Source organism: Loxodonta africana, chromosome 15 (genome assembly GCF_030014295.1).
Source record: "Loxodonta africana isolate mLoxAfr1 chromosome 15, mLoxAfr1.hap2, whole genome shotgun sequence".
Taxonomy (NCBI): domain Eukaryota; kingdom Metazoa; phylum Chordata; class Mammalia; order Proboscidea; family Elephantidae; genus Loxodonta; species Loxodonta africana.
The window spans coordinates 79,056,011-79,081,963 of NC_087356.1; the positions used below are offsets into that span (position 1 = coordinate 79,056,011).

Here is a 25,953-nt window from a genome sequence, read left to right on the forward strand (position 1 = left end):
CAAGGTGTGCAAGTATCTGTGGAGCTGTCGGGATGCAGCACAGCGGAGCGGCTGGAAGCCGTGGCTGCGCTCTCTTTTCACTGCTGGGCGCTCTATTCTTCCAGGGTGAGTGCGCCGCCTGGCTCAGCCCCACTTCCGGCCGGGGGTTTGGGGAAGATGGTCGCTTTTCCGGTTCCGGGCGGGGACGTCCCAAGAAAGACCCCAGTCCGCACCTGGGAAGAAAGGAAGGGGTGGAGGCACCAGGGAGCTTCTTTGCTCGTCGTTTGACTTGCTTAGGGGACGTGTTAGCTTGTGGGACCTTTCCTGAGCTCCTGGGAGTTCGCCACCTTTCGTGACTTGACATTCTGTTCTCGGGATGGCATGACTGATGGAACCGTGAAGGACGCGAGTTTTGGGGGCACTTGGTGGCGTTATCCAGTTGTCAATATCAGCGGATGACTGCTGCGGTTTTGTGGGCGGCTTATTTTTTTTCATACCCTAACTAGGGCTTGCTGGTGGCACAGTGGTTAACCGTTTGGCTGCTAACCCAAAGGTGGGGTTGAGGGGTGTTTAAACCCACCAGCCGCCGGTTGGCGGGAGCAAGGTGTGGCAGTCTGCTTCTGTAAAGATTACAGCCTTGGAAACCCTGTGGGCAGTTGGTTTCTGTCCTGTAGGGTCGCGATGAGTCCGCATGCACTGGGCAGTGGGTTTGGTTTTGGTTTAATACCCTAATTAGAAAAGAGCTACTCTGGCGTTCAATAATTTGTTCCTGTAATTTTGAAAAAGAAAACCATGACTGTTGGTAGTTTTATTTTTTGTAGGCGATTGGGGCTATGAAATAAAATGTTTACTAGTCAGAGAAGGGATGTGATGTGGTTTCGTTTTAATAGAGCAGCAATTTGTTGAGGAACAAAACTGCTTTAGCATTTTATTAACTTTTTTAAATAAAAGGAAGGGTTATTCCTGTTTAAATTTTAATCTGTTAAAACTAATACAAAACTATACTGTTCACACTGTCACATATTCTTAAAATTTGGGGAAGTTTTTAAATTGCATACATTTCAGTCCAATCTAAGTACCTTAATTTTAGGGCACAATTATTTCCTGTATTTTGTGTGTATGTCTTCCCATGGGAAAAAAATATTAGTAAAACAGATGAAAATATTGATAGGTAGCATTAGAGCAAATTATAAAATTTCCCCCTATAGTAGTTAATGGGGTTTTCTGAAAAGTACCTTTAATATAAAGATTTCAGGTGTCCTAAATTTCAGCAGGTAAGACTGGGAAATTTTTATTTATCTGGTGATTCATATGCTGCCAGCGCACTCCCTGGTCCTTCCCAGCTGCCTATGTCATCATAGGTGTCCAGTTTTCCAGCTAAATTATTTTGCAATATTTAGAGAGTATTTCAGCTAGCCTGTCACTCCAAATTCGTAATTCCAGTTCTGTCTGTCTCTCTCTCACACACAAACGCACAGGAAATGTTCAAATATTGTCCTACTGAGAAAAAAAAAAAATCTAGAAATGGTGGATGGTTTCTTAAACCTGATGCCATTTTGTTTTGAGCATATTTCAAATACAGCAACCCAGACAATTCAATCAGATATTAAAAGTTGATTTTATAATATCAGTTATTAAAGTGATATATCTTTTGCTTTATCAAATAATTTCATTGAGATAGACTTCACATAACATATTCTACCCATCGAAAGTGTACAATTCAGTAGTTTTCAGTTATGTCCAGAGTTTTGCAATTATTACCGCAATCAATTTTAGGACATTTTCATAACCCTGAAGTGAAACCCATTAACAATCACTCCCTATCCACTCCTCCCCCCACCGCCCCAGCCCTTGGCAGCCACCAGTCTTTCTGTATCTATGAATTTGCCTATTCTGGACATCTCAAATAAATGGAATCATACAATATGTGCTCCTTTGTCATTGGCTTCTTTCACTTAGCGTGTTTTCAAGGTTCATTCATCCTTTTGCCTTTTGTTTTGAATCTATTAGGTGACAGACTTTGGTTTCATGACAGTGTTTGTCTTTCCTCTTTAAAGATAAGACGTGTTAAGTGGTTAGCTTGTTTGAATTCTCCATATATTATAAATCTGATTCTACCATATCAGTTGGCAGTATATAGAAATAATAGACTAGGTAGCCTAGAGTTCTTCCACTTTTCTCTTTTCCGTTTAGGTATGTATATGAATCAAAGGTTGGCGGATTTGTTTTGTCACTTATTTCCTTTCCTCCGTGTAAAAACAAACAACCCCAAAACCAAACTTCTTGCCATTGAGTGGATTCCAACTTATAGCATTCTATAGGACAGAGTAGAACTGCCCCATTGGGTTTCCAAGCCTGTAAATCTTTATGGAAGCAGACTGCCACATCTTTCTCCCACAGAGCAGCTGGTGGATTTGAACTGCCCGCCTTTGGGATAGCAGCCGAGCACTTAACCACTGTGCCACCAGGGCTCTTTTTGTAAAAAAATTGCTTATGTTAAAATGTGATTGTCTCATTTTCCTCTCAGATTAAAAAAAATTCTTTTGGTTAATTATTATGGATATTCCTATAGTTGGCTGTTTACCCCTGGCAAGAATGCTTTTTGTGTGTATGTACCATAATTTGTTTATCCATTCATCTGCTGATGGGCACTTATCGTTTCCATCTTTTTGGTATTGTGAATAACGCCGCAGTGAACATGGGTGTGTGTGTGTCTATTCGTGTGATGGCTCTTATTTCTCTAGGATATATTCCTAGGAGTGGGATTGCTGGATCATGCAGTAGTTCTAGCTTTTTAAGGAGGTGCCATATAGTTTTCCATAGTGGTTGTACTGTTTTACATTCCACCACAGTGCATAAGAGTTCCAATCTCCCCGCAACCCCTTCAACGCTTATTTTCTGTTTTATTAGTGCCAGTATCGTTGGGGCGAGAAGAATACGTTTTAACTTAGGTGAAAACAAATATCTGTATGGATGTTAGGCTCTATACAAAATGAAAATTTCAGAATGAATAAAATATTAGTATTTTATTCGTGTTTGTTTTTATGAATGGAGGAGACAAACTTACACCCATTGATTTTTTTATACTTTTAATTGCAGTATAAAGAAAAGTACACATACCGTAAATATGCAGCACAATGAATTTTCGGAAACTGAACTCACCTGGGTAACCAACCACCCAAATCGGTAAACAGAACGTCACTGGCACCCCAGAAACCTTTCTTGTGCTCCCTTCCAGTCATTACCTCCTTTTCCCCAAGAGGAACTGACATCCTGACTTCTAGCAGTGTAGATTAGTTCATCCCTGGATCTTAATTTTCTATAATTATACATTTAAGACCCACTCACCCAGTGTTCAGATATCAGTAATGTAAGTTATTTCAAATATTGATAAACCCATGATAAAATGCTCATGAATTTGATGTTCAAATATATTAACAAAGAGGAAGTTGTTACGTAAGTAGTTTGCTTTATTGATGGTGTGTTTACCAAATTTGGAAGACATCTCCCTGACCAACTGATGGGAGGAGGTCCACATTTATGTGTATTCCCAAGAAAGGTGATCCAACTGAATGTGGAAATTATCAAACCATATCATTAATATCACACGCAAGTAAAATTTTGTTGAAGATCATTCAAAAGTGGCTGCAGCAGTAGATCAACAGGGAACTGCCAGAAATTCAACCTGGATATAGAAGAGGATGTGGAACCAGGGATATCATTGCTGATGTCAGATGGATTTTGGCTGAAACCAAAGAAGACCGGAAAGATGTTTACCTGTGTTTTATTGACTATGCAAAGGCATTTGATTGTGTGGATCATAATAAATTATGGGTAACATTGCAAAGAATGGGAATTCCAGAACACTTAATTGTGCTTAGGAGGAACCTGTACATAGAACAAGAGGCAGTTGTTCAAACAGAACGAGAGGACACTGTGTGGTTTAAAGTCAGGAAGGGTGTGTGTCAGGGTTGTATCCTTTAACCATACTTATTCAATCTAAAAAAAAAAATTTTTTTTTTTTTTATTCAATCTGTATGCTGAGCAAATAATTCAAGAAGCTGGACTATATGAAGAAGAACGAGGCATCAAGATTGGAGGAAGACTCATTAACAACATGTGTTACGCAAAAAGTGAAGAGGACTTGAAGCACTTACTGATGAAGATCAAAGACCACAGCCTTCAGTGTGAATTACACTTCAATGTAAAGAAAACAAAAATCCTCACAACTGGACCAATAAACAATACCATGATAAACGGAGAAAAGATTGAAGCTGTCAAGGATTTCATTTTACTTGGACCCACAATCAACACCCATGTAAACAGTGGTCAAGAAATCAAAAAATGCATTGCATTGGGCAAATCTGCAGCAAAAGATCTCTTTAAAATGTTGGTAAACAAAGATGTCGCCTTGAAAACTAAGGTGCTCCTTACCGAAGCCGTGGTGTTTTTAATCGCCTCATATGCACGTGAAAGCTGGACGATGAATAAGGAAGACTGAAGAATTGATGCCTTTGAACTGTGGTATTGGTGAGGAATATTGAGTATACCATGGACTGCCATAAAAAAAAAAAAAGCCATAAGAACAAACAAATCTGTCTTGGAAGAAGTAGAGCCAGAATACTCCTTAGAAGCAAAGATGGCAAGACTGCGTCTCACATACTTTGGACATGTTATCAGGAGGGATCAGTCCTTGGAGAAGAACATCATGCTTGGTAAAGTAGAGGGCCAGCGAAAAAGAGGAAGACCCTCAACAAGATGGATTGACACAGTGGCTGCAACAATGGGCTCAAGCATAACAACGATAGTGAGGATGACTCAGGACTGGGCAGTGTTTCATTCTGTTGTGCGTGGGGTTGCTATGACTTGGAACCTATTCAACAGCACCTAACAACAACAACAGCACTTAGCAAAAATTATTCAGAGCTTGTCAATCTTATGTTTATTTTGTAATGATTTTTGTTTTATAAACAGGAAACTGTGTTGGTTTGGTTCATTTAAATACATAATACTAAGCACCCACAATGTGCTAAGCTCTGTTTTGATGAGCTCAGGGTTCATTGGAGGAGGCAGATAAGTTAACAGATAATTTTAGAATCTGGTACTTAGAGAGGGATGCACTAGAAACCATGGGAGCATAGAGGAAGTGCCCTTAATCTGCCATGAGGATCCAGGGAACTTCCTGGAGGTGTCACCAAAGTTAAATCTTGAAAGAGGTTGTTGGTGTTATTAGGTGCCATTGAGTCAGTTCCAACTCATAGTGACCCTTTGTATAACAGAACGAAACACTGCCGGGTCCTGCGCCATCCTCATGATCTTTGCTATGTTCGAGCTCATTGTTGCAGCCACCGGATCAGTCCATCTCGTTGAGGGTCTTCCTGTTTTTTGCTGACCCTGCTTTGCAAGCATAATGTCCTCCAGGGACTAGAATGAAAGAAAAAATAAGAGTTAATTAGAAGCAGAGAGTGAGGAAAATTGTAGACATAGAGAATAGCATAAACAAGACATGGAGGCATTAAACACTTCCCAAGCAAGTTTTATAAAACTCTGATTGGACTAAGTTATATCACATGTTGACCTCAACCAATCTGAGGCCAGGGGGATGATGTGCCGGAGCCAGCTCTCTTAAGAGCCAATTAAGCTCATCACTTCCTAACTGGGCATTTGATAACTTCATCTTTGTAGCTTGAAATTAGCCATGGTGACAGTCGTTACACCACAGAAATTGCCAGGCCCTACGTATCGGAGCCCTTTTTTTTTTTTTTTGAGCTGTTTAACAGCACACCGCTAGATGTAATGATTGGTTTAAGCCAATCTGGGTTACCCCTAGAACTGGGAGTAGGGCCAGCTGCTAGTTATCCTTCTTTTGCTCACATCGTACCAGACCCATTTACTCCCCTTATCTGTTCTTCTCTACTCCCTGGCAAGTTGACCCTGTAGACTGTATCATCCAGGCGTCTCTTCCCTAGAGTTCAATTTGAGGTCCTGTGGTGGTGACATTCAAGTGAGTATATCTAGTAACATTTGGATGCTCAGAGGGAGAGCATACCAGCAATATAAATTGGGGAACATTACCATATTAAACTCATTGCCATTGAGTTGATTCCAACTCATAGTGACCCTATAGGATAGAGTAGAACTGCCCCATAAGGTTTCCAAGGCTATAATCTTCATGGACGCAGCATGCTGTACCTTTTCCCTTGGAGTGGCTGGTGGGTTCAAACCACCGGCCTTTTGGTTAATAGCTGAGTGCTTTAACCACTGTGCCACAAGGGCTCCTATTAGTGTATTTTGAACTAAACATGCTGCCGTAGAGTCAATTCTGAGTCGTAGTGACCCCATAGGGTTTCCAAGGCTGTAAATCATAACGAAAGCAGATTGCCACATCTTTCTCCCTTGGAGTGGCTGATGATTTTGAACCACCGTTCTTTTGGTTAGCAGTCAAGCGCATTAACCACTGCACCACCAGGACTCCTTTATTAGCATATAAGTGGTTGCTAAATTTATAAAAATGGGTAGGATTGTCCAAGGAGAACATGTTGAGTAAGAACCATGGGCTCAGGGTAGAGCTCTAAGGAACATCAGTGTTTAAGAGATAGCTATAGGAAGGAAGGAGCCCTGGTGGTGGCACTGTGGTTATGAGCTTGGCTGCTAACCAGAAGGTCAGCAATATTTGAATCCACCAGCTACTCCTGGAAACCCAATGGGGCAGTTCTACTCTGGCCCCTAGGGTCGCTATGAGTCAGAATCTACTCGATGGTAACAGGTTTGGTTTGGTTTTATAGGAAAGAAGGTGCCCTAGAAGGAGATTTGATAGAAGCTGTCAGAGATGTGGAGTTGTGTGTGTGTGTGTAAAACACAATAGTGTGGAGAGTTGATTGGCAGGAGACTAATGAGATTCTGATTTATAACTCTAACCCAGATCTCTTCTTTGCTCTAAACCAGGGGTCAGCGGTTTTTTTTTTTTCTTTTCTGGAAGGGGCTAGAGTGTAAGTATTTGAGGCTTTATTGGCCACACAGTCTCTGTCACAACTACTCAGTTCTGCTGAAGCTGTGGAAAAGCAGCTAGAAAACCCACTGCCGTTGAGTTGATTCTGACACATAGCAACCCTGTAGGACAGAGTAGAACCGTCCGGTAGGGTTTCCAAGGCTGTAAATCTTTATGAAAGCAGGCTGCCACATTTTTCTCCCTAGGAGTAGCTGGCCATTTCAAACGGCTGACCTTTTGGTTAGCAGCAAAGTGCTTTAACCACTTCACCACCAAGGCTCCTTCAAAGGCAGCTGTAGACAACACATAAACAAATGAGTGTGGCTGTGTCCTAATAAAACTTTACTTTGAAAAAAGATGTCGTGGGCTGAATTTGGCCCATTGGCCATATTTCGTCAATTCCTCTCCTGAACCAATTGTCCACTTGACATTATCCCTTGGGTATCTCAAAGGCACCTTGAACTCATCCAAAATCAAACTCATGTTCTTCCTTGACAAACCTGGTACTTCTCTAGTCTTCCCGGTTTCAGTGAATGGCATCACCAAATCAGAAACCTGGGAGTTATTTGGCACTTCCCTTTTCCTAACATTCTACATCTAAACTCTCACCAATTTTTGTTGATTTTACCTTGTAAGTATTGTTGTATGCCTAGGTCTCTCCATGTCCCCTGCCACCGACTTAGTTCAACATTTCCTTATTTCTCATTGACCGTTGCAGTAGTTTTCTAGATAATCTTCCCATATTCAGTCTTGACTCTTAAGTGTCTTCCCTGGAGTGGTCTTTTAAAAATGCAAATTTCATCATATCTCTTCTCACTCAGTGCCACATTTAAGTATTTTCCATGGCTTCCCATTACTCTAAGGACACGAACCCAAATCTCTAAGGTCCTGCATGGTCTGGCTCCTGTTTACTTCCTAGCCACATCTTATCTACTTTCTCATGCTCTTTATTTCAGCCATCCTCTCAGTTCCTTGACGGACTGTGCTCCCTCCTGGTGCAGCACCTTTGTATATGCTGTTTCCTCTGCCTGGAATGCATTCCCTCTTCTCACCTTGTTCCCCTTCCTCAGATCCCAGCTCAAAAGTAACTTTTTCAGGGAAGCTTTCACTAACCACTCCGTTCTTCCCCACCATAACAGGTACAGTTCTCATAGCCACTCTGTGTCTTTCATTAATAGCACTTAATCAGAGTTTGTAATTATGCATTTATCTTTGTGTTTAATTAATGTCTGTAGCTTCCACTGCATTTTAGCTCCAAAACAGGAGGTGTATTTATTTTTTCATGTTTAATCCCAAGTCCAGCGGGTGGAACGAAACAGATGCTCAATAAACATATGTCTGAAGAATAAGTGAATGAAAGAATATTGTTGTGGAAGCCCTGGGATAGAGAAGTTCGAGGAGCAAGTAAATTAATCACTGCTGCAGAGACGTCCAATAACACAAGGATAGAAAAGTATCTATTGGAGTTTTTATCCACTGTTTTCTGCAGTTTTAAGACATGTGATGCCCATGACCAGAAGGAGCAGTGAGGTCAGGATTGTAGTGGACTTATAAGTGGATAGGAAGGGTGGAAACAGAGACCTCAGTTGTAGACTAATCTCTCACAAAAGCTTGGCTTAGAAAGAGACAGCAGTAGTTGGTAACTGGAGTACAGTTGTAGGATCACGGAAAGATTATTATTGCTTTTGAGGCTATTGAGATGTTGTCTCACTTACTTTGGACACGTCATTAGGAAAGACTGATTACTAGAAAATGACATCGTGGTTGGTAAAATGGAGTGTCGACAAAGGTAAGGGAGGCCCTCAGAGAAATGAATTGGCACGGTGGCTGAATCAATGGAGTCAAACAGCAACGATCATGAAGGTGGTATAGGAATGGGCAGCGGAGTGTTCTGTTATACAGAAGGTTGCCACGAGCTGGGGCCGACACAACAGCAGCTAACAACGTTAGAGTAAGGGAATGCGATGTGGGGAGAGTGTAGATTATCTCCTCATTTTTACCTTCTAGTTTTTAAGGCTGGATCTTCAGTGATGAGTAAAGATTGTTCTGAATTGGTGGGACAAAGTGGGGGCTCAGGAGAGAGTGGGGGCTGCGGGACAAAGACCTTCCAGGCAGAAGGAACAGCGCATGGAAGCATGAAATGGCAAAGTCAGAGAAAATACTAGGGAAGGATCAGAAGTAACCCTCATCTTTGGGACGGGTCAGATTCTTTTTAGAGTAGCAAGCTTTGTCCAGGTCTCCTCCTTTTAAGAGGAATGTGGACAGTCTAGATTGCCTAGAGAGGAGAAAGAAAAATGATGCAAAGCAGGCAGAGGTAAAGACAGTGGAATTGATGACTCATAACTGCGTCTTCCCTGGGCAAGGTTGAGAAAGTGTAGGCAGGACTGAAGAGGTGGCAATAATGATGATGAAACTAACATGCACTGAGCTCTTGTACTGGGCCAGGGAGGCTTCTCAGTGTTGTCCATGTTCTACCTCATTTAATCCTCACAGCGACCATCTGAGGTAAGTTCCAGGTGAGGGCGAGGCAACCAAAGCATACAGAAGTAAAGGAACGTCTGAGGCCACGGAGCCAGCTAGTGGTAGAGCTGGGATTTGAACCCAGCTCCTCTGGGTTCGGAGTCTGGGCCCTCAACCATCCCACCTGTACCGGAGTCTGGGCCCTCAACCATCCCACCTGTACCAGAGGGACTCCTGGTTTTCAGGACCCTGTGTGGGGCAGCTCTCTTCTCAAACTGTGCCGCTGCTGGCCTTTGGCCTGCCGGAAGAATCAAGGCCTACTGCAGTGGGTGAGGAATGGGGAAAAACAAAGTGCTGCTGATTTACTTCCATAAGAAAAGGTTCTCTATGGAGATACATTTCTACTGACTATTCTCTGAAAGTGGGAGGGTTGGTCAGAAGAAAGCGCTTAGTTGTTTAGGGGGAATGGAGTGTCAGAATTGGATATATGAGGTGGTTTTGGAAAGAGTAAATCTCTGGAGGGTTTAAACATGGTACCTTGTTTTTACATTTTAGAAAGCATTAAATTGTTCTGTTTTCCTCCTCATGATTTACTTTTAATTGATACTGGATTCATTATCCAGCTTTAAGAAGATGTGGAGGGTGGGAGAGTCGGGGGTGGGGGAGGAACCTAGACAGACCCTTGAAACAGTTTTATAAAATTCTTGAAAAAAAAAAAAAACCCTATTGTTATTTCTCATTTTGCTCGTGGTTGAGGCTGTGGTAGCTTCGGTTGTCAGCTGTGCTATACTGGGGTAAGGCCCTTAGGCCACGAAAGCTGCCATATTCCTGGAATTGGGGGGTAGAGGCATGGGGGGGTATCTTTTAGCCTACTGAAGGTAGATACACTTGTTTGTACATAACCACAAGCCTGCATTTGGAAAAATGCTGGTGTGAGCAGCTTATTACCCAAATAATCATTCTGTGATTTAAGATTGGAAAATCGTAAAAGTACTATGCTTGATTAGTGCAGATATCAGCTTCCTGTCCCTCGTGAGCTTGCCTGAGAAGATATTAGTGGCTATGCCTTTTTGGCGAGACCCCTAAAAATGATGGTGTCCTTATACTGCTCATTCATATCTGTGTATTCTACCCAAATGACTACATTTTAAATGTTTGGCTTGCTTTGATTAGGTGTTTACATAGTCCTTCCCTTGGAGATTAAAACAGATGCCCATGTTCGAGGTTATGTGGGAGAAGAAATCAAGTTGAAATGCACTTTCACGTCAACTTCAGATGTCACCGACAAACTCACCATAGACTGGACGTATCGGTCCGCCAGCAGCAGCCGCGTAGAATCAGTGAGTACATACTTTTAAGAAAGTTTCTTTGAGATTCTGTGGTCAACAGCTTTAGAATCCTTTTATTTGAAGTCATAGGTGTTCCTTAGCCCTTCTCATCTTAGAATACAAGATGAACTTCTACTTAAATAAAAGGAGATGAACTTCTATATGGCATTTGTTTGGTCATGCAGGGCTTTTTATTCTTCCATGTAAGAATCCGACAAGCCAGTTACAGGGAAAAACAAAAACAAAAAACTAACTCAGAGGAAATATGGCTTAATTTAGTTTCCCGTTTGTTGTTTCTTTTTGTATGATTTCATAGTGCCATTTTCAGAGTCAATATACTAATAAGATACCTCCAGGATTGTTGAATAGGAAAATTCTGTAGGTCCCCTTCACAGACATCCTTTCTCTTAAAGGTGATCACTTCCTGCCGTATGGTGGTGTCTCGTGTGGGTGTATCTGTTTGTCTATCTGCGCTGTAGATTTACCTTGGCTTCTTCTCCCAGAGTATCAAATGTATTGATTTATATAGCTCCCATTGGAGGAAATGGTGGTACCTTGCATACAGCTGTTGGTGACAGATGCTCTTGCAATTTTAGAAGCATAATCACTTTAGTCACACATATAAAGCGTATTTATGGTTCAAATCTCCTTGTGGATTGTCTAATTGAAGACTGCAATGCTATAAAAAAGGCTTTCTCTTTGTGCTTTCGGTGGTATCAGCTCGGGATAGATGCTATCAAGAATGTGAATGTCATAGCTGTGTGTCCATTTTTAAAAGTATTGTTAATCTATTTATCCTGTCACCTTCATGGGGAAAACTTTCTCTTTGATTTTAATGTACAGCATAAGCTTTGAACTTTGTTTTAGGAGCCGTTGTTGAATGCCACATTGCTCTGGAGCTAGGTAGACACGGCTAACTAAGTGAACTTAGCGAAGCAAGCTCGGTTATAGTCCTGGTCTCTCTTTCTTCAGGCTTTAAACAGTTCACTGACGTGTTCTTTATTCTGAGTGGCCAGGAAACTATGGCTGGCCTTATTTGGCTCTGCCTCCTTGGTCAAAAGTAGGACGGAAGAAGCAGTGGGAAGCTCTTGAATCAGAAGCCTTAAATACAAACAATAGTTCTCTTACAGTGCTGTTCTCTGTGAGGTTGGCCTGAAAATCGTTAGGTACAACATTCACCCACTGGGACGCTGTGGCTTCAGAAGTCACCTTACTTCAAAAGAGATGAGAATCAAGATCAGCACCAGCAGCCCAAAACTGATTCCTCTGAGGTGGAGGTCAGATGGACCTTCAGTCTCCAACCCCCTCACCATTCTGGACACCAGCCATCCTCTCCACGGCCCTCTGTACTATGTTGGGTTCACTAATTCTTCAAACTCACAGACTGTACTCATGATTATGTGGTTTATTAGGGAGGTAACAGGCTACAGCTTGGGATCAGGATCAATTTGAAAGTAACAAGAACTCAGGAGACAGGATACAGTTCATCAATCAGGATAGCTTCCAACCAAGATAGCTCTCAGCTTCTTCTTGGTCAAGCCAGACAGCAGGCCTTGCTTGGATGGCCTGGCCTCTGCCCTGCTCAAGCAAGTGCTAACAGCTCTTTAGCTCCCCCGACATGTGCCTGGAGGCACCCTACTCTGCCAGCAAGCCTTCTGCCTGAAGGTGCTCAGCTCTCTCACTCCGTGGGCTGGCAAGCCCACCGCAGCTCTCTCATGCTGGGCTCCTGGTTCCCACCCTTTCTTGCTGCTGCCCCTCATGCCACTGCTGCCCTGTCTCTTGCTGTTTCATGCAGTCCCCAGTGTTAAGCTCTCTGTTTGCTGGGTCTAAGAGTTTCTCCGCTCAGCAACCCCATGGATGGCTCTGCTCCAGGCTATTCTTGTTGGTAGTGAGGTCCCTCTCAAACTCTGTGGGATTAGCCCTTTTAAGCCTAGCAGGATGGCAGAACTGACCAGTCCCCTAAGTAGGCCACGGTCACCTAGCCTGCATAGTAATCAACTAATTCCTGCATGGTAAACTGACCAAACCCTCTGCAAAATTGTGGCCTAGCAAATCATCTCGGCAGAACTACAAACCCAGGGCAAGAAAGGCCACATATAAAGAGAAACCCATTGCGCTGCGCCTGTGTTAGAATTAGTGGATTTTTCAAGTCACATAACATGATGTTGCAGATACGTGGCCAGTCAGGATTCTGTCAGATGAATCAGGTAGCTAAATTTGAGTCTCACTAGAGGTTAGAGTAATCTTGAAGATACACAGCAAGGCTTATTTTGTCAATAAAGGATTTCAAGCCCTTTTATAGTTATCCTGCTAATCATTGGTAGGAATTCTTTATTTCTGCCATTGGGATACATGTTATATTTCCTTTTTTTTTTTTTCCTCTCTCTCTTTTTTTAAAAAATTATTTATTGTGTTTTAAGTGCAAGTTTACAAATCAAGTCAGTCTGTCATACAAAAGCTTACACCTTGCTACGTACTCCTAGCTGCTCTCCCCCTAATGAGACAGCACACTCCTCCTTTCCACAGTATATTCCCCGTGACCATTCATCCAGCTCCTGTCCGCCTCTGCCTTCTCATCTCGCCTCCAGACAGGAGCTGCCAACATAGTCTCACGTGTCTACTTGAGCCAAGAAGCTCACCCCTCACCAGTATCAGTTTCTGTCTTATAGTCCAGTCTAATCCCTGTTTGAAGAGTTGGCTTCAGGAATGGTTCCAGTCTTGGGCTAAAGAGGGTCTGGGGACCATGACCTCCAATGTCCCTCCAGTCTGTCAGACCATTAATCCTGGTCTTTTTATGAGAATTTGAGGTCTGCATCCCACTGTTCTCCTGCTCCATTGGGGATTCTCTGTTGTGTTCCCTGTCAGGGCAGTCATCGGTAGTAGCTGTTATATTTCTTAATATCTGTATTTCCCAGTAAACTGTAAGTTCCACGAAAGCAGGGGCCATGCCTGTTTGGCTCCTACTATATCCCTTTGCCTAATACCAGTTGCTGTCAAGTCAGTTTCAACTCATGGGGACCCCATATGTGTCAGAGTAGAACTATGCTCCACAGGGTTTTCAATGACCTGATTTTTTGGGAATAGATCACCAGGCCTTTCTTCCAAGTTGCCTTGGGGTGGGCTTGAACCTCCAACCTTTTGTTTAGCAACCGAGCATGTTAACTGTACCACCCAGGAGTTCCTTGCTTAACACAGTACCTAGCACATAGTAGGTGTGAAGTCAATAGTTGTTGAATGAATGTATGGACAAATGAACCAATTTAAATGATTCAGCATCTTCTCTAGGAAATTACTCTTCAAAATTGGCAGTTCAGTAGTTGTCAACTCCTGGGTTCCTAAGTAGACAGGTATCAAGCAAACAAAGAGGAAAGCCTTGTGTCTTGCATAAGACAGAGAAGTCATACTGTGTCAGTAGTTACCTGCCTGGCCTAGCTGCAGGTGTAATTAGATGTTTTGCTAATGATGTGTCTAATCGCCAAGCCTGATGCACCATCATTTTAATTTATTGAGTACATACCATGCATTTGACTCAGGGTTTATATTAATTGCCATAACTTGAGAGAAGCTGGATTATATTATACCCTCCTGGTGATTTTGAGGATAAACCAGTGTCTTCACTTTGTCACTTACTAGATGTGTGCCTTTGAGTAACTCAGGGTTTATTTTATTTATTTATTTTTCTTGAGCCTTGTTTCTCTTTCCGTAGATTTGGAACAATTTTACTTGCTCCATGTATTTCAGTGTTATTATGAGGACCACATAAATAGATGTGTGTGTGGAAGTTATTTGGAAACTATAAAGTGCTGTACAAATATAAATGTTGTTTTAGAACAGAGTTTTTCAACTTTGGCATTGTTGACTTTTTAGCCTGGATAAAAAGGGGGGCTGTCCTGTGCATTGTAGGATGTTTAGCAATAACCCTGACCTCTAACTACTAGATGCCAGTGGCAAACTCTCTCCCCGCCACCCCCTCCCCCAACTTGTGATAATCAAGAATGTCTCCAGACATTGCCAAATGTTTCCTGGGAGCAAAATTGCCCTAGTTGAGAACCACTGCTTTAGGAAGTTAGGGAGAATTTAGGAGAGATTAGAGAGCAAGGATTCCAGGATTCTCTGAGCAGGCCTTTTTCAGATCAGTTTTATTCATCTTTGTACTCATAAGATGGAGTGAACAAATCGTAAAAAAAAAAAAAAAAAAAAAAATTGTCCACAATTGAACCTTATTTTGTATCTACTTGGCTTTACATTTTCATTAATTTTCCAAATTAATTTTTTTTTTTTCTCACTGCATTGCTCTCTTAGATTTTTCATTACCAGTCTTTCACATACCCAGCCACATCAGGCAGATTTCAGGATCGCATTTCCTGGGTTGGAAATGTATACAAAGGGGATGCGTCCATTAGCATAAGCAACCCTACCGTGAAGGACAATGGGACATTCAGCTGTGCTGTTAAGAATCCCCCGGACGTACATCATAACATTCCCACGACAGAGCTAACAGTCACAGAAAGGGGTAAGTTAACTGCCACCAAGCCTTCCTGCAGCATTCTGTGACTGCTATGGAGAGATCGATTATAAGCAAAACTATCTGTGTAAGCACATTGAGTCACTGGAGCATTGTGTCAAAGTAGCTTTTCTTCCATCCTGATGTGACTATTAGAATGCATTTTTAAATCTTTATTTTGCAAACTGAATTTTCTCTTCAAATATTGTCATAGTTTCCCCATCCTCCTTTTTTTCTTTTTTCTTTGGGTAACAATAGGTCTTGTGGAATGTATGGCAAACTCCTGATGAGATGGAGGGATGTTATCTGTGTAAACTAGAAGTCACCCTAGTTTCCCTCGTATGTTTATACCCCCCAGTCATGAGCTGGTGTTATTGCCTATGTCTTGAAAGGATACCCTCTCTAATGATGGGAGGCAGGCAGTTCTTTTATGCTACAAAGGGCAGCTATCTCCTTTTAGTATGAAACAGGAGGAGAGTAGATTAACGGCTCTTTGTCTGCATTGTTCCCAGCTGACTATTGAATGAGCCTTCTAGTTCTTAGTTGGATTTGAAGACTTAGCGATTCAGGACTACATTATGGTTTGTATTAGATGTCTTACCATTTTTCACATGTTTCTTTTTTTCTCTTTCCTTCCTGCCTCCCTCCCTCCCTTCCTCCTTTCTTTCTTGCTGATAGTAACTTATAGGTTTCAAAGACCTGGGCACATTCATATACTGCTGGTGGAAGTAGAAATTGATACAGTATTTCTGGAAGACAGTTTGGTAGTATGAATCAGATGCCTGAAAAGTACATGCCCTTTGATCCAGTAATTCTATTTAAACATTTTACCTTACAGAAATAAAGATAAAGAGTTATGTACAAGGATGATCATCATGATATGATTTGTAGATCCAAAGAATTGGAAACTGCTTGAATGTCTAGCATTAGACTATTGATTAAATAAATTATTCAATATGGTAGACTACTATAAACCCCCTGCCCACTGCCATTGAGTTGATTCTGACTCATAGAGACTATTCTGCAGCCGTTAAAAATCACATCAGGAGGGAATTTTGAATGACATGGAAATATTTATCATATATTAAGTAAAAAAACTGGCTAAAAATAATTTGCACAATAGGATCCATACTTCTAAAAGTATACATCTACCCCCCACATACACACCTATATCTACATACCTCTTGAGAGAAGAATGGAAGGGTAGGTACCAAAGTGTTATCCTCAAGTGGTAGAATTATGGGTAATTTTTAAATCTTCTTTGTGCTTTTTTTTGAGGTGTAGTGGTTAAGTGTTTGGCTTCTACCCAAAAGGTCTGCAGCTTGAATCCACCAGCCATTCCTTGGAAACCCTATGGGGTTTGCTTCCAAGCAACCCTATAGTGTTGCTATGAGTCAGAATCGACTTGATGGCAATGGGTTTGGTTTTTTTTTTTTTGCTTTTGTGTATTTTCTATTTTTTCTATAATGAATTTATTCCTTGCAACCAGAAGAAATAAAAGAGCAAAAAAAAAAAAAAAAAAATCTCTCTCGTGTCCTTTGACAAAGGAAGCACTTTCCCACTCCTCTCTGTTTTTCTTTCTCTAGGTTTTGGCACCATGCTGTCCTCCGTGGCCCTTCTTTCCATTCTGGTCTTCATTCCCTCAGCTGTGGTGGTTGTTCTGCTACTGGTAAGGATGGGGAGGAAGTCTGCAGGGCTGAAGAAGAGGAGCAAGTCTGGCTATAAGAAGTCATCTATTGAGGTTTCTGATGAGTAAGTCCAGCTGGAGCCCTGGGCAGTAAACCCATATCCTCCTCAGGGTCCTGCTTTGTGGATAATACCCAGAGCCTTGGATCCACACCTTCCTTCTTCCAGGGCACATCTAGTTCTGCTGGTAAAGTTTCTTTTGAAGAGAGTAGTTCTGCTGGGGAGGACCGGAGGAAGGCTGAACGTGAAACTGGCGTGTATTACTGTTAGGGGAGGTAGAAGAGTTGTTAGTATGGTCTTACTCTCCTACTTTGGGAATCAGATCATACAGTGTCATGGTTCCGAGTATAAATTCTGAGGTCCATGTCCTATTCCTTCAAAACTGACAGGAAATTCCAACAAGTCAGTTATTTCCCCCTTCTCCCTATTTTTGGCATTGAGCCTGACATCTCCCTGCAGAAAATGCCCAAGCAATGAGGAAGACTTTAAGAATAGCCACGGAGAGCAAAAATGATTTAAATAAGCCGTGTCTGTTCTTCAGCAGATGCTCTGAAGAGGTTCACTGGGTTGTGGTTATAAAACGTATCTGTCTATCAAACATCACTCTGCCAATGAGGAAGCGTGATCCAGTTTTCCTCCGTAAAAACAAACCTACCAAAAAAAAAAAAAAGATAACAGAAGTCTAAATAAAAAACCCTGTTGGTTCTCCATTGATTGTCTATATCAGAGGTTCTTAAACTGGGGAGAGGGACCTTACCTCAAGATGGTCCAAAATGTTCTTTCCTTTTTTTCTGTGTGTGTGTGCATTTATCTAATGGGAGAGAGGGTGTCCTTATCAAAGGAATCCATGGCCCCAGAAGGGTAAAGAGTTCTTGATAAAAAGCTGAAATATCTATTTCTAAGCGGGGTGGCACGCAAGTCCCTTTAGGATCTGACCCTAATGCACACTGTTTTTTGCCATTTCTTCTCATTCACTCCACACTCCAGCTACAGTGAGGTTTATTTTTTCTCCCTAAACATACTATGCTCATTCATATCTGCCCTCCCGCCCCGCCCCGCCCCATGCTTTTCTCTAGGCCTGGGATGCCCTTCCTACCATGTTTGCCTGGCAAACTCTTTTGTATCCTCCGAGATCCAGCAGAAATATCCCCTTCTCGTAATTTTCCCTGAGTCTTCCCAGGAGAATATCATTCCCTCCTCTTGGCTGCCATGGCAGCTTGGCCTTAACTCTATTAAAACATTTATCACATTGTATTATAATGTACCTGTTCAGTTTTAACAGGTCTCTCACCTGCTTGAGATTGTGAGCTCTTTGAGGGACCATGCTTTATTTATCTCTTTATCCCCAGCCTGGCACAGTGCCTGGGGCATGGTGGGTGTTCAGTACATTTCTGAATGAATGATTGTGGCTACCAAAACCAAACCAAACCCACTGCCGTCGAGTTGGTTCTGACTCATAGCAGCCCTATAGGACAGAGTAGAACTGCTCCATGGGGTTTCCAAAACTATAAATCTTTATGGAAGCAGACTTCTGCATCTTTCTCCCACGAAGCAGCTGGTAAGTTCGAACTGCCGACCTTTTGGTAAGCAGTTGAGTGTTTTAACCACTGTGCCACCAGGGCTCCTATAGTTGTGACTGAAACAAACAAACCAAAAAACCAAACCCATCGCCGCTGAGTCAATTCCGACTCATAGCTACTCTATGGGACAGAGTAGAACTGCCCCATAGGGTTTCCAAGGAGTGGCTGGTAGATTTGAACTGCCAAGCTTTTGGCTAGCAGCCCTGCTCTGAACCACTATGCCACCAGGGCTCCTATGATTGTGACTTCCTCCTATTTATTGAACACTTACTGTATTCCAGGCACTGTGGTATGTGTTTCACAGGTATTTATTTTTTATTTACTCCTAGCAACTATCCTTGAAGGGTAGGTGGCAGTATCTGCATTTTATAGATGAGGAAACGGGCTCTGGGAGCTTAAGTAATTTGCCCAGAGTCACCCAGCTAGTAAGTGGCAGAACTGGAATTTGAAACCAGACCTGTCTGACTTCACTAGCTGGCTCTTAACTGCTCTGTTGTACTGCGGATAGTGATTATTCACTTTAGTCCATACTCTTTCTCAGCACTGACCAAGAGGAAGGAGACAACTGCATGGGGAGGCTTTGCATGCGTTGTGCTGAATGCCTGGTAAGTCCACGCCCCTTCTTCTGTTTTCTGTGGTGTTTCACTTTCTGCTTACTAAAGGGGATTCTTTGGTCCTCACATGTAGCAGGTAGGTCCAAAGTAAGGTATCAACTGGGTCTTTCCCAAAGCATTTTGCTCTCAAGAGCCCCCTACCAATTCTAACCATTATTTTGTTTTCTGTCTCATGGGCAAAGAATGCTTGTCTTAGGTTGGGAAAGGGATTGTGTAGAGCAGTCTCTGCTGACTAACAGAAAATCCTGGAAGGAGCATGTCCAATTGCCACTGTGTTCCTACTAGGGGACTTCAACTGTCTGGGCCATCTGTTGAGCCTCAATTTTTTCTAGGAGGTTGGAGTGATATAACCTTTTAGATGACTTGACATCTAAAGATGACATTCTTTTATTGATAAGAAATACCCACTTGGAAGGCAGGAGTTTTGATTTAAATTTCAAAAGGCTGTCATCCCTCCACCTTTGAGCATTTGCCATGACTGGTAGACTTGTGTGACTGTCCCAGGATCCCAGGAGCAGGAAAGACTCCGATGTGGTGAAGTTGGAAAGAGGTCACATGCAACTTATGGTCTAATATGAGACGTACCTGTCATTGCAGAGTTTAAACTTGAGCCCTCTTTGTGTACTTACTGCCAAACTCAGCACTTGGCCAGATGACCATAGCCTGATTACACATTGCAGTCTTCTTTGTTTTTCTTTCTCTTGTGTCAAACCCACTGCTGTCAAGTCGATTTCAACTTATAGTGACCCTACAGCACAGAGTAGAACTGCCCCATAGGGTTTCCAAGGCTGTAAATCTTTACAGAAGCAGACTGCCACATCTTTCTCCCGTGGAGCGGCTGGTAGGTTCAAACAAACAACCTTTTGGTTAGCAGCCGAGTGCTTAACTACTCTGCCACCAGGGCTCCTTTTCTCTTGTGTACGTGAATGCAATAGGTAAAATGAGGAAAAGGTTGATAGTGCCGGTAGAGAACTTAACACCAACCCTTTGAGTTTGAGTATTTTGATAACACAAAATAAGATAATCGTGCATACGATTATTGCCTACATTTCAGATGTTAATTCATTCAACAGTTATTTATTGAGCACCTGGCATATGCCAGATACTATTCTAGGTACTTAGGAAACAGCAGTGAGCAAAACTGGCAAAAATCTCTGTCCTCAAAGAACTTGTATTCTTTACCTAGAAAACTCTTTGACATCCTTCAGGACAGAGCAGGAATATCACCTTCTCTTAAATTGAAGTATAAACAATAGCTAGCTAAATTAAAAAAAAAAAAAAAGATATATAGTGTATCTGTTGGTGCTTAATGCTCTGGAGAAAAATAAGACAGGAAAGGGGGTCGGGGGCTGCTGGAGGGGGTGCATGTTAAGTAAGGCAGCTAGGAACACTTTGACTGAGCTATCTGGGTGAACACCTAAAAGAAGGAGATAGCAAGCCTTCTGGCCAGTGTGCAATAGCATTCCAGGCAGAGGAGAGGGCAGCTGCAAAGATTCTGAGGAGGGGGCAGACGTGGCATGTTCTAGGAACAGCAAGGAGGCCAGTGTGGCTGGGATGAAGTGAGCAAGGAGAAGAATAGTATTTGTTGAAATCACGGAGATAATGCAGTAGCCAGAGCTTAGAGAGCCTGGTAGGTGATTATAATGACCTGGGCTTTCACTTTTTTTTTTTTTTAATCGTGTGTCTTAGTTTCTTAGTGCTGCTGTAACAGAAATACCACAAGTGGGTGACTTTAATGAACAAAAATTTATTTTCTCACATTTTAGGAGGCTAGACATCCTAATTCAGGGCACTGGCTCTAAGGGGAACACTTTCTTTCTCTGTTGTCTGCGGGGTGGGGGGGAGTTGGGGGAAAGGTCTCTTTTCAGCTTCTGTTCCTTGGTTCCTTGGCGATCTTCACGTAGCATGAATCTATCTTCCCCCACCTGTGCTTCCTTGCTTCTGTGCCCAGTGTACTCTTTTTGTAGCTCAAAAGTGCAATCACTTAAGACACACCCTACACTGATATGGCTTCATTTATATGACAAAGGGAACCCTATTCCCAAATGAGATCGTATCCAAGGTACAGGGGTTAGAATTTACAACACATACCTATTTTTTTATTGTACTTTAGAGGAAGGTTTACAGAACAAACTAGCTTCTCATTAAACAGTTAGTACACATATTGTTTTATGACATTTTTGGTTACCAACCCCAGGACATGTCATTACTCTCCCTTCTTGACCTTGGGTTCCCTATTACCAGCTTTCCTGTCCCCTCTTGCCTTCTAGTCCTTGCCCCTGGGCTGGCATGCCCCTTTAGTCTTGTTTTGTTTTATGGGCCTGTCTAATCTTTGGCTGAAGGGTGAACCTTAGAAGTGACTTCATTACTGAGCCGAAAGGATTTCCAGGGGCCATACTCTTGGGGTTTCTCCAGTCTCTGTTAGGCCAGTAAGTCTGGTCTTTTTTTGTGAGTTAGAATTTTGATCTACATTTTTCTCCAGCTCTGTCTGGGACCTTCTATTGTGATCCCTGTCAGAGCAGTCAGTGGTAGTAGCCAGGCACCATCCAGTTGTACCGGACTCAGTCTGGTGGAGGCTGTGGTAGTTGTGGTCCACTAGTCCTTTGGACTAATCTTTCTCTTGTGTTTTTAGTTTTCTTCATTCCTCCTTGCTCCCAAAGGGGTGAGACCAGTGGAGTCTCTTAGATGGCCACTCACAAGATTTTAGGACCCTAGACACTACCTACCAAAGTAGAATGTAGAAGATTTTCTTTATAAACTATGTTACAACACATATTCAAGCCATAACACTGCAGAGTATTTTTTTATTGTGGTAAAAATATGTATAACATAATATTTGCCAATTCAACATTTTTTTACATGTACAATTTAGTACACCCATTATATTAATCATGCTGTGCAACCATCCGGAGTATCCATTGCCAAGTTTAACAGATACTCATTGCTTGCTAAACAATGACTCCCTCTTTTCCCCTCCCTCCTGCCCCTGGTAACCACTGGTAACCTTGGTTTCTATACATTTGCCTATTCTAGATATTTCTTATAAGTAGGATCATATAATATTTGTCCTTTTGTGACTGACTTATTTCACTCAGCATGTTTTCAAGGTTCATCCATATCATAGCACGTATCAGAGCTTCATTTCTCTTTATGGCGGAGTAGTAGCCCGTTGTATACATAGGCCATACTTTGTTTATCCCTTCACCTGTTGCTGGTCACTTTAGTTATTTCCACCTTTTCACTGTTGTGAATAGTGCTGCAATGATGGACTTTTAATGAAACTGAATCCATTGATGGTTTTAAGAGTCAATGTGAACTGATTTATGTTTTCAAAGGATCACTCTGGCTTCTTTGTTGAGAACAGGTGGTAAGGGACCGTACAGAATTAGGGAAACCAATTGAGGGGCTTTAGCAAAGATCTACGTCAGAGAAGATAGTGGTGGTTTGGACTAGGGCGGTGGTGGTAGAGGTGGTGAGAAGTGATTGTATTCTGATTACATTTTGAAGGTAAAGTCAGAAGGATTTGCTGATGGGTTGCAAGGTCCGTTTGGGGGGGATCCAAACGTGCCATCTTTGCCTAAATTCTGACTGTGTTATTATGTTTCCTATACGCATCACACCAACTGTTCTTTCCCCTCAGGATTCAGACTATGAAGACACATATTAATGCAAGTCTGCATGATTTAAGAAGAGTCACCCATCTGATAATAGAAAACAACTCGTTCCACCGGCCGCTAAAGCCTCTGGGATGAGTGGAGCTGGCCTGGGCAAGCAGTGATGGAGAATTCTGAAAGTCATCAGTAAAGACTTTAGGAACCATTTATTTATTGAAGAAATGTTCTTTTTGTATTTATAAACTGTTCAAAAACTCTCAGAAAAGACTCCTAACTACCCTTTTAATAAGTTATACTTTAATTGAAGAAGGAATTCTTTTCCCAAACAGAAAGATAATTTTGTTTTGCCTTTGCTCTTCGATGTATTACATGTGATCTTCTAATTATTTGAAGGAGAATTCTAAACATTTGCCACTGCTGGTGCCAAAATAGATTTTTTTTTTTTTAAATGAAATGGAGCTTGTAGCTTCCTGATATGCTACCAGACAGAATGTTTGCTTGGGATAAGTATTCCTTGTTTTGTGCTCCGTGGACATTTTCAGCCATGACTTAGCATACAGCATAGACTCATTGGTTTAATGATCTCATCACCATTTGTCTTTGGGTAATCTGAATTGTATAACCCTAATTTCCTTAGAGTTGGTAGGATCAGGAGGCAATGGTTTGCTCTGACTGTGTTTGAAAATATTAAATGAAGTATCATCAATTTAGAATCAACGAAAGAAGTGGTGAGGTAGAGGAATTCCTTTCTTTTGTCTTGCTATGTGCCATTTGGGCCAAGGGGCCATTGTTATTTTCCTTTCTTACAGCTGACCGCTTTATGGTTTTCTTCTTGACTTTTTAGGTCAGAGGGAAAAAACAAAAACAGAAAACAAACCCTTCAAGAGGTTTTCAGTGAGGACTTAGAGACTGTCTTAGCAGTTATTTATAATTAAATCATCTTTTAGTATGTGCTATTTTTCAAAGCTTCTTTGATATCTAAAGTACACCAAATATGCGTACTGTGGTATTTACAGGCTGCCTTTGTTTAGAGATGAGGAAGTGAGGTTGTGCATAACCTATATTTCTTCCTTTTGTGCTTTCAGTACTTTATGACAGCTTCCTCCATTCTCTGATGGCAACTTTTTTTAAGTTTTAATTTGTGTGGGATTTTCTAGAAACCATTAAGAAATGTGTCTGAGCTGTCAGGAAGGATTGGCAGTGTATAGTTAAGTAGTCCTCTGTGATGTAGGGATAAAAATCCTCTGTGATAGAAGAGTTCACTTCTCAATTATGACAGACAACAATGACCCCCTCCTCCCATTTTTGTTTTTTTAAAAGGATGGCCCTTTTCCATTGTTCTCCACTAAGTAGTTCTGGAGCTTTCCATATAGCATTATGTACTGTATATGTTACCGAAAAATCACCTTTCTTTTATATTTTTTGCCAAGATCTATTTTTTAAAAATCTACTTTTGTTAGGTCTGTCTCATAGATTTGGCTTAGCCTCTTTTGTTAACCTAGTGCACAGATTATTAGACATTGGTATTTACCTCTGGTCACGGAAGGAAGTCAGAAGAGGCAAAGGCAGGGTTGGTATTGGCAGTTTACGTTTTCAGTGGTTAAACCTCACGGGTCTTTGGGCCACTCGTGGTTGTCTAGGGCCTACCTGGTGAGACCATTTCCGACACCGCGACAGAGAGAGGAAAACAATTTGAGCAACGGGAACAAATAATTAGAGCTCCAGAAGATTTGAAGATAGATACCTGATTGTGAGGGGGCTTTCTGAGGGTCCTCTTTTCTCTAAGAAAGAGATGATGTTACAGGAATGCAGTTAAAACTATACCGCATTAAATGAGGAACCAATTTTGACTGGGTCTTCTTGTTGTGTCCTTACAGGCATGTTGTGGGGATTTTAATCCAGTAGGGTACATTTGTTGTTTTAGGTAAATGGTGCTGTGTGAATACTCACCCAGTCGTGTTATTTTATATCCGTCACCATGATTTGGACCAGTCCCTTCCTTTGTAAAGGACTGAACAATAGAGTCCTTCATGGCAAGGGAGTCAGTTGATAATTTAGTCTGCTTCATGCCCCTGTAGTCACATCCCAGTCATGAGGCTGCTATCAACTACCTTCTCCATCCCTTATATCCTTATATTGAGGTCTGATTATAGCTTTTTTCTTCAAGGGAGCACAAAGCAGTGCTTGGATACCTACTTTGTTTAAGAATGGAAGGAAGATAAAGGTTTAGTTTTTTCTTTTTAACCTACTCTTTTAATATCTTCTAAGGTGCTATTCTCTCTCTTTCATTTCTTTTTATTTTTGCTGCTTCCTGAGTTCTTGTCACACCATAATGAGACTAGCCTTTTCTAGAAAGGAAATTTAATTCTGAAAGCTTCATAAGGGGTTAAAAGTCTTTCAGAGGTTTTCTTTGGCTGCTGAAGTCTTTACTTGTGGTCACACTACCTTATGAGTTTTGTGTATTAAGATCTTAAGTATGTTACAAAATGTGAACTTATAAAGTACTTTGTGTTTCCCATGTGACCTGTTAACCTCAGGCTACTTGGGGGACATCCCAGTTCCCTGCAGCCCCCAAAATGGGCACGGGTGCTTCAGGAGGGAAGGTTGCATGTCCCTGTTTTTGTTTTTTAATCTGGAGGCCAAATCCTGAATCTGAATGTTCTACTGCATCACTCAGTTACACTCCTAAAGGTGAGCTGCAAGAAGACCCTGAAGGGGTGGACCAAGACTATCATTTAACTGCACAACTCAAAGCTTTGCTGCAGAAGAGGCAGTTCCATCGTTTGACTCCTGTGTCAGATTGTTACTCCTGCATCTCAGCGAGTTTTCTGTTTTTGTCTTTTTGTAGGAGGGTATGCACTGTTGGACATGTGCATAGGCATTGTAACTCTTGGTGTCTTACTGTGTCATAACATTAATAAACTTCTTTGCACTTTCCAGCTGCATTTTGGTGTATATCTACATATAAGATGAAAGCTGTTGTGTGAAAGAGGGTACTTGTAGTTTTCAATATCAAGCAATAAGTCATCTCTGAGTTGCTCTCAAGCAACAACCTACATAAATTCAGCCATGTGCTGGGGCCGGCTCACACTGCCCACAAGAGCTGACTGCTAAAATTTTAGGATTTTTATGAGCTTGTTTTTAAACTATTGATAGCTCAGGATTGGTTATGTTGGAAATATTTTCACTACAGAAAAAAC

General features: G+C 41.7%; 1 protein-coding gene across 1 annotated transcript; it reads left to right on the forward strand.

Moving 5' to 3' along the window:
* On the forward strand, positions 1-25,290 carry MPZL3 (myelin protein zero like 3). Its single transcript, XM_003418317.4, has 6 exons — positions 1-105; positions 10,601-10,767; positions 15,058-15,268; positions 16,846-17,011; positions 19,067-19,130; positions 22,780-25,290. Exons 1-6 carry the CDS (start codon positions 33-35, stop codon positions 22,804-22,806), a joined length of 708 nt encoding a protein of 235 aa, XP_003418365.1. The 5' UTR covers positions 1-32; the 3' UTR covers positions 22,807-25,290.
* Positions 25,291-25,953: the final 663 nt, after the last annotated feature.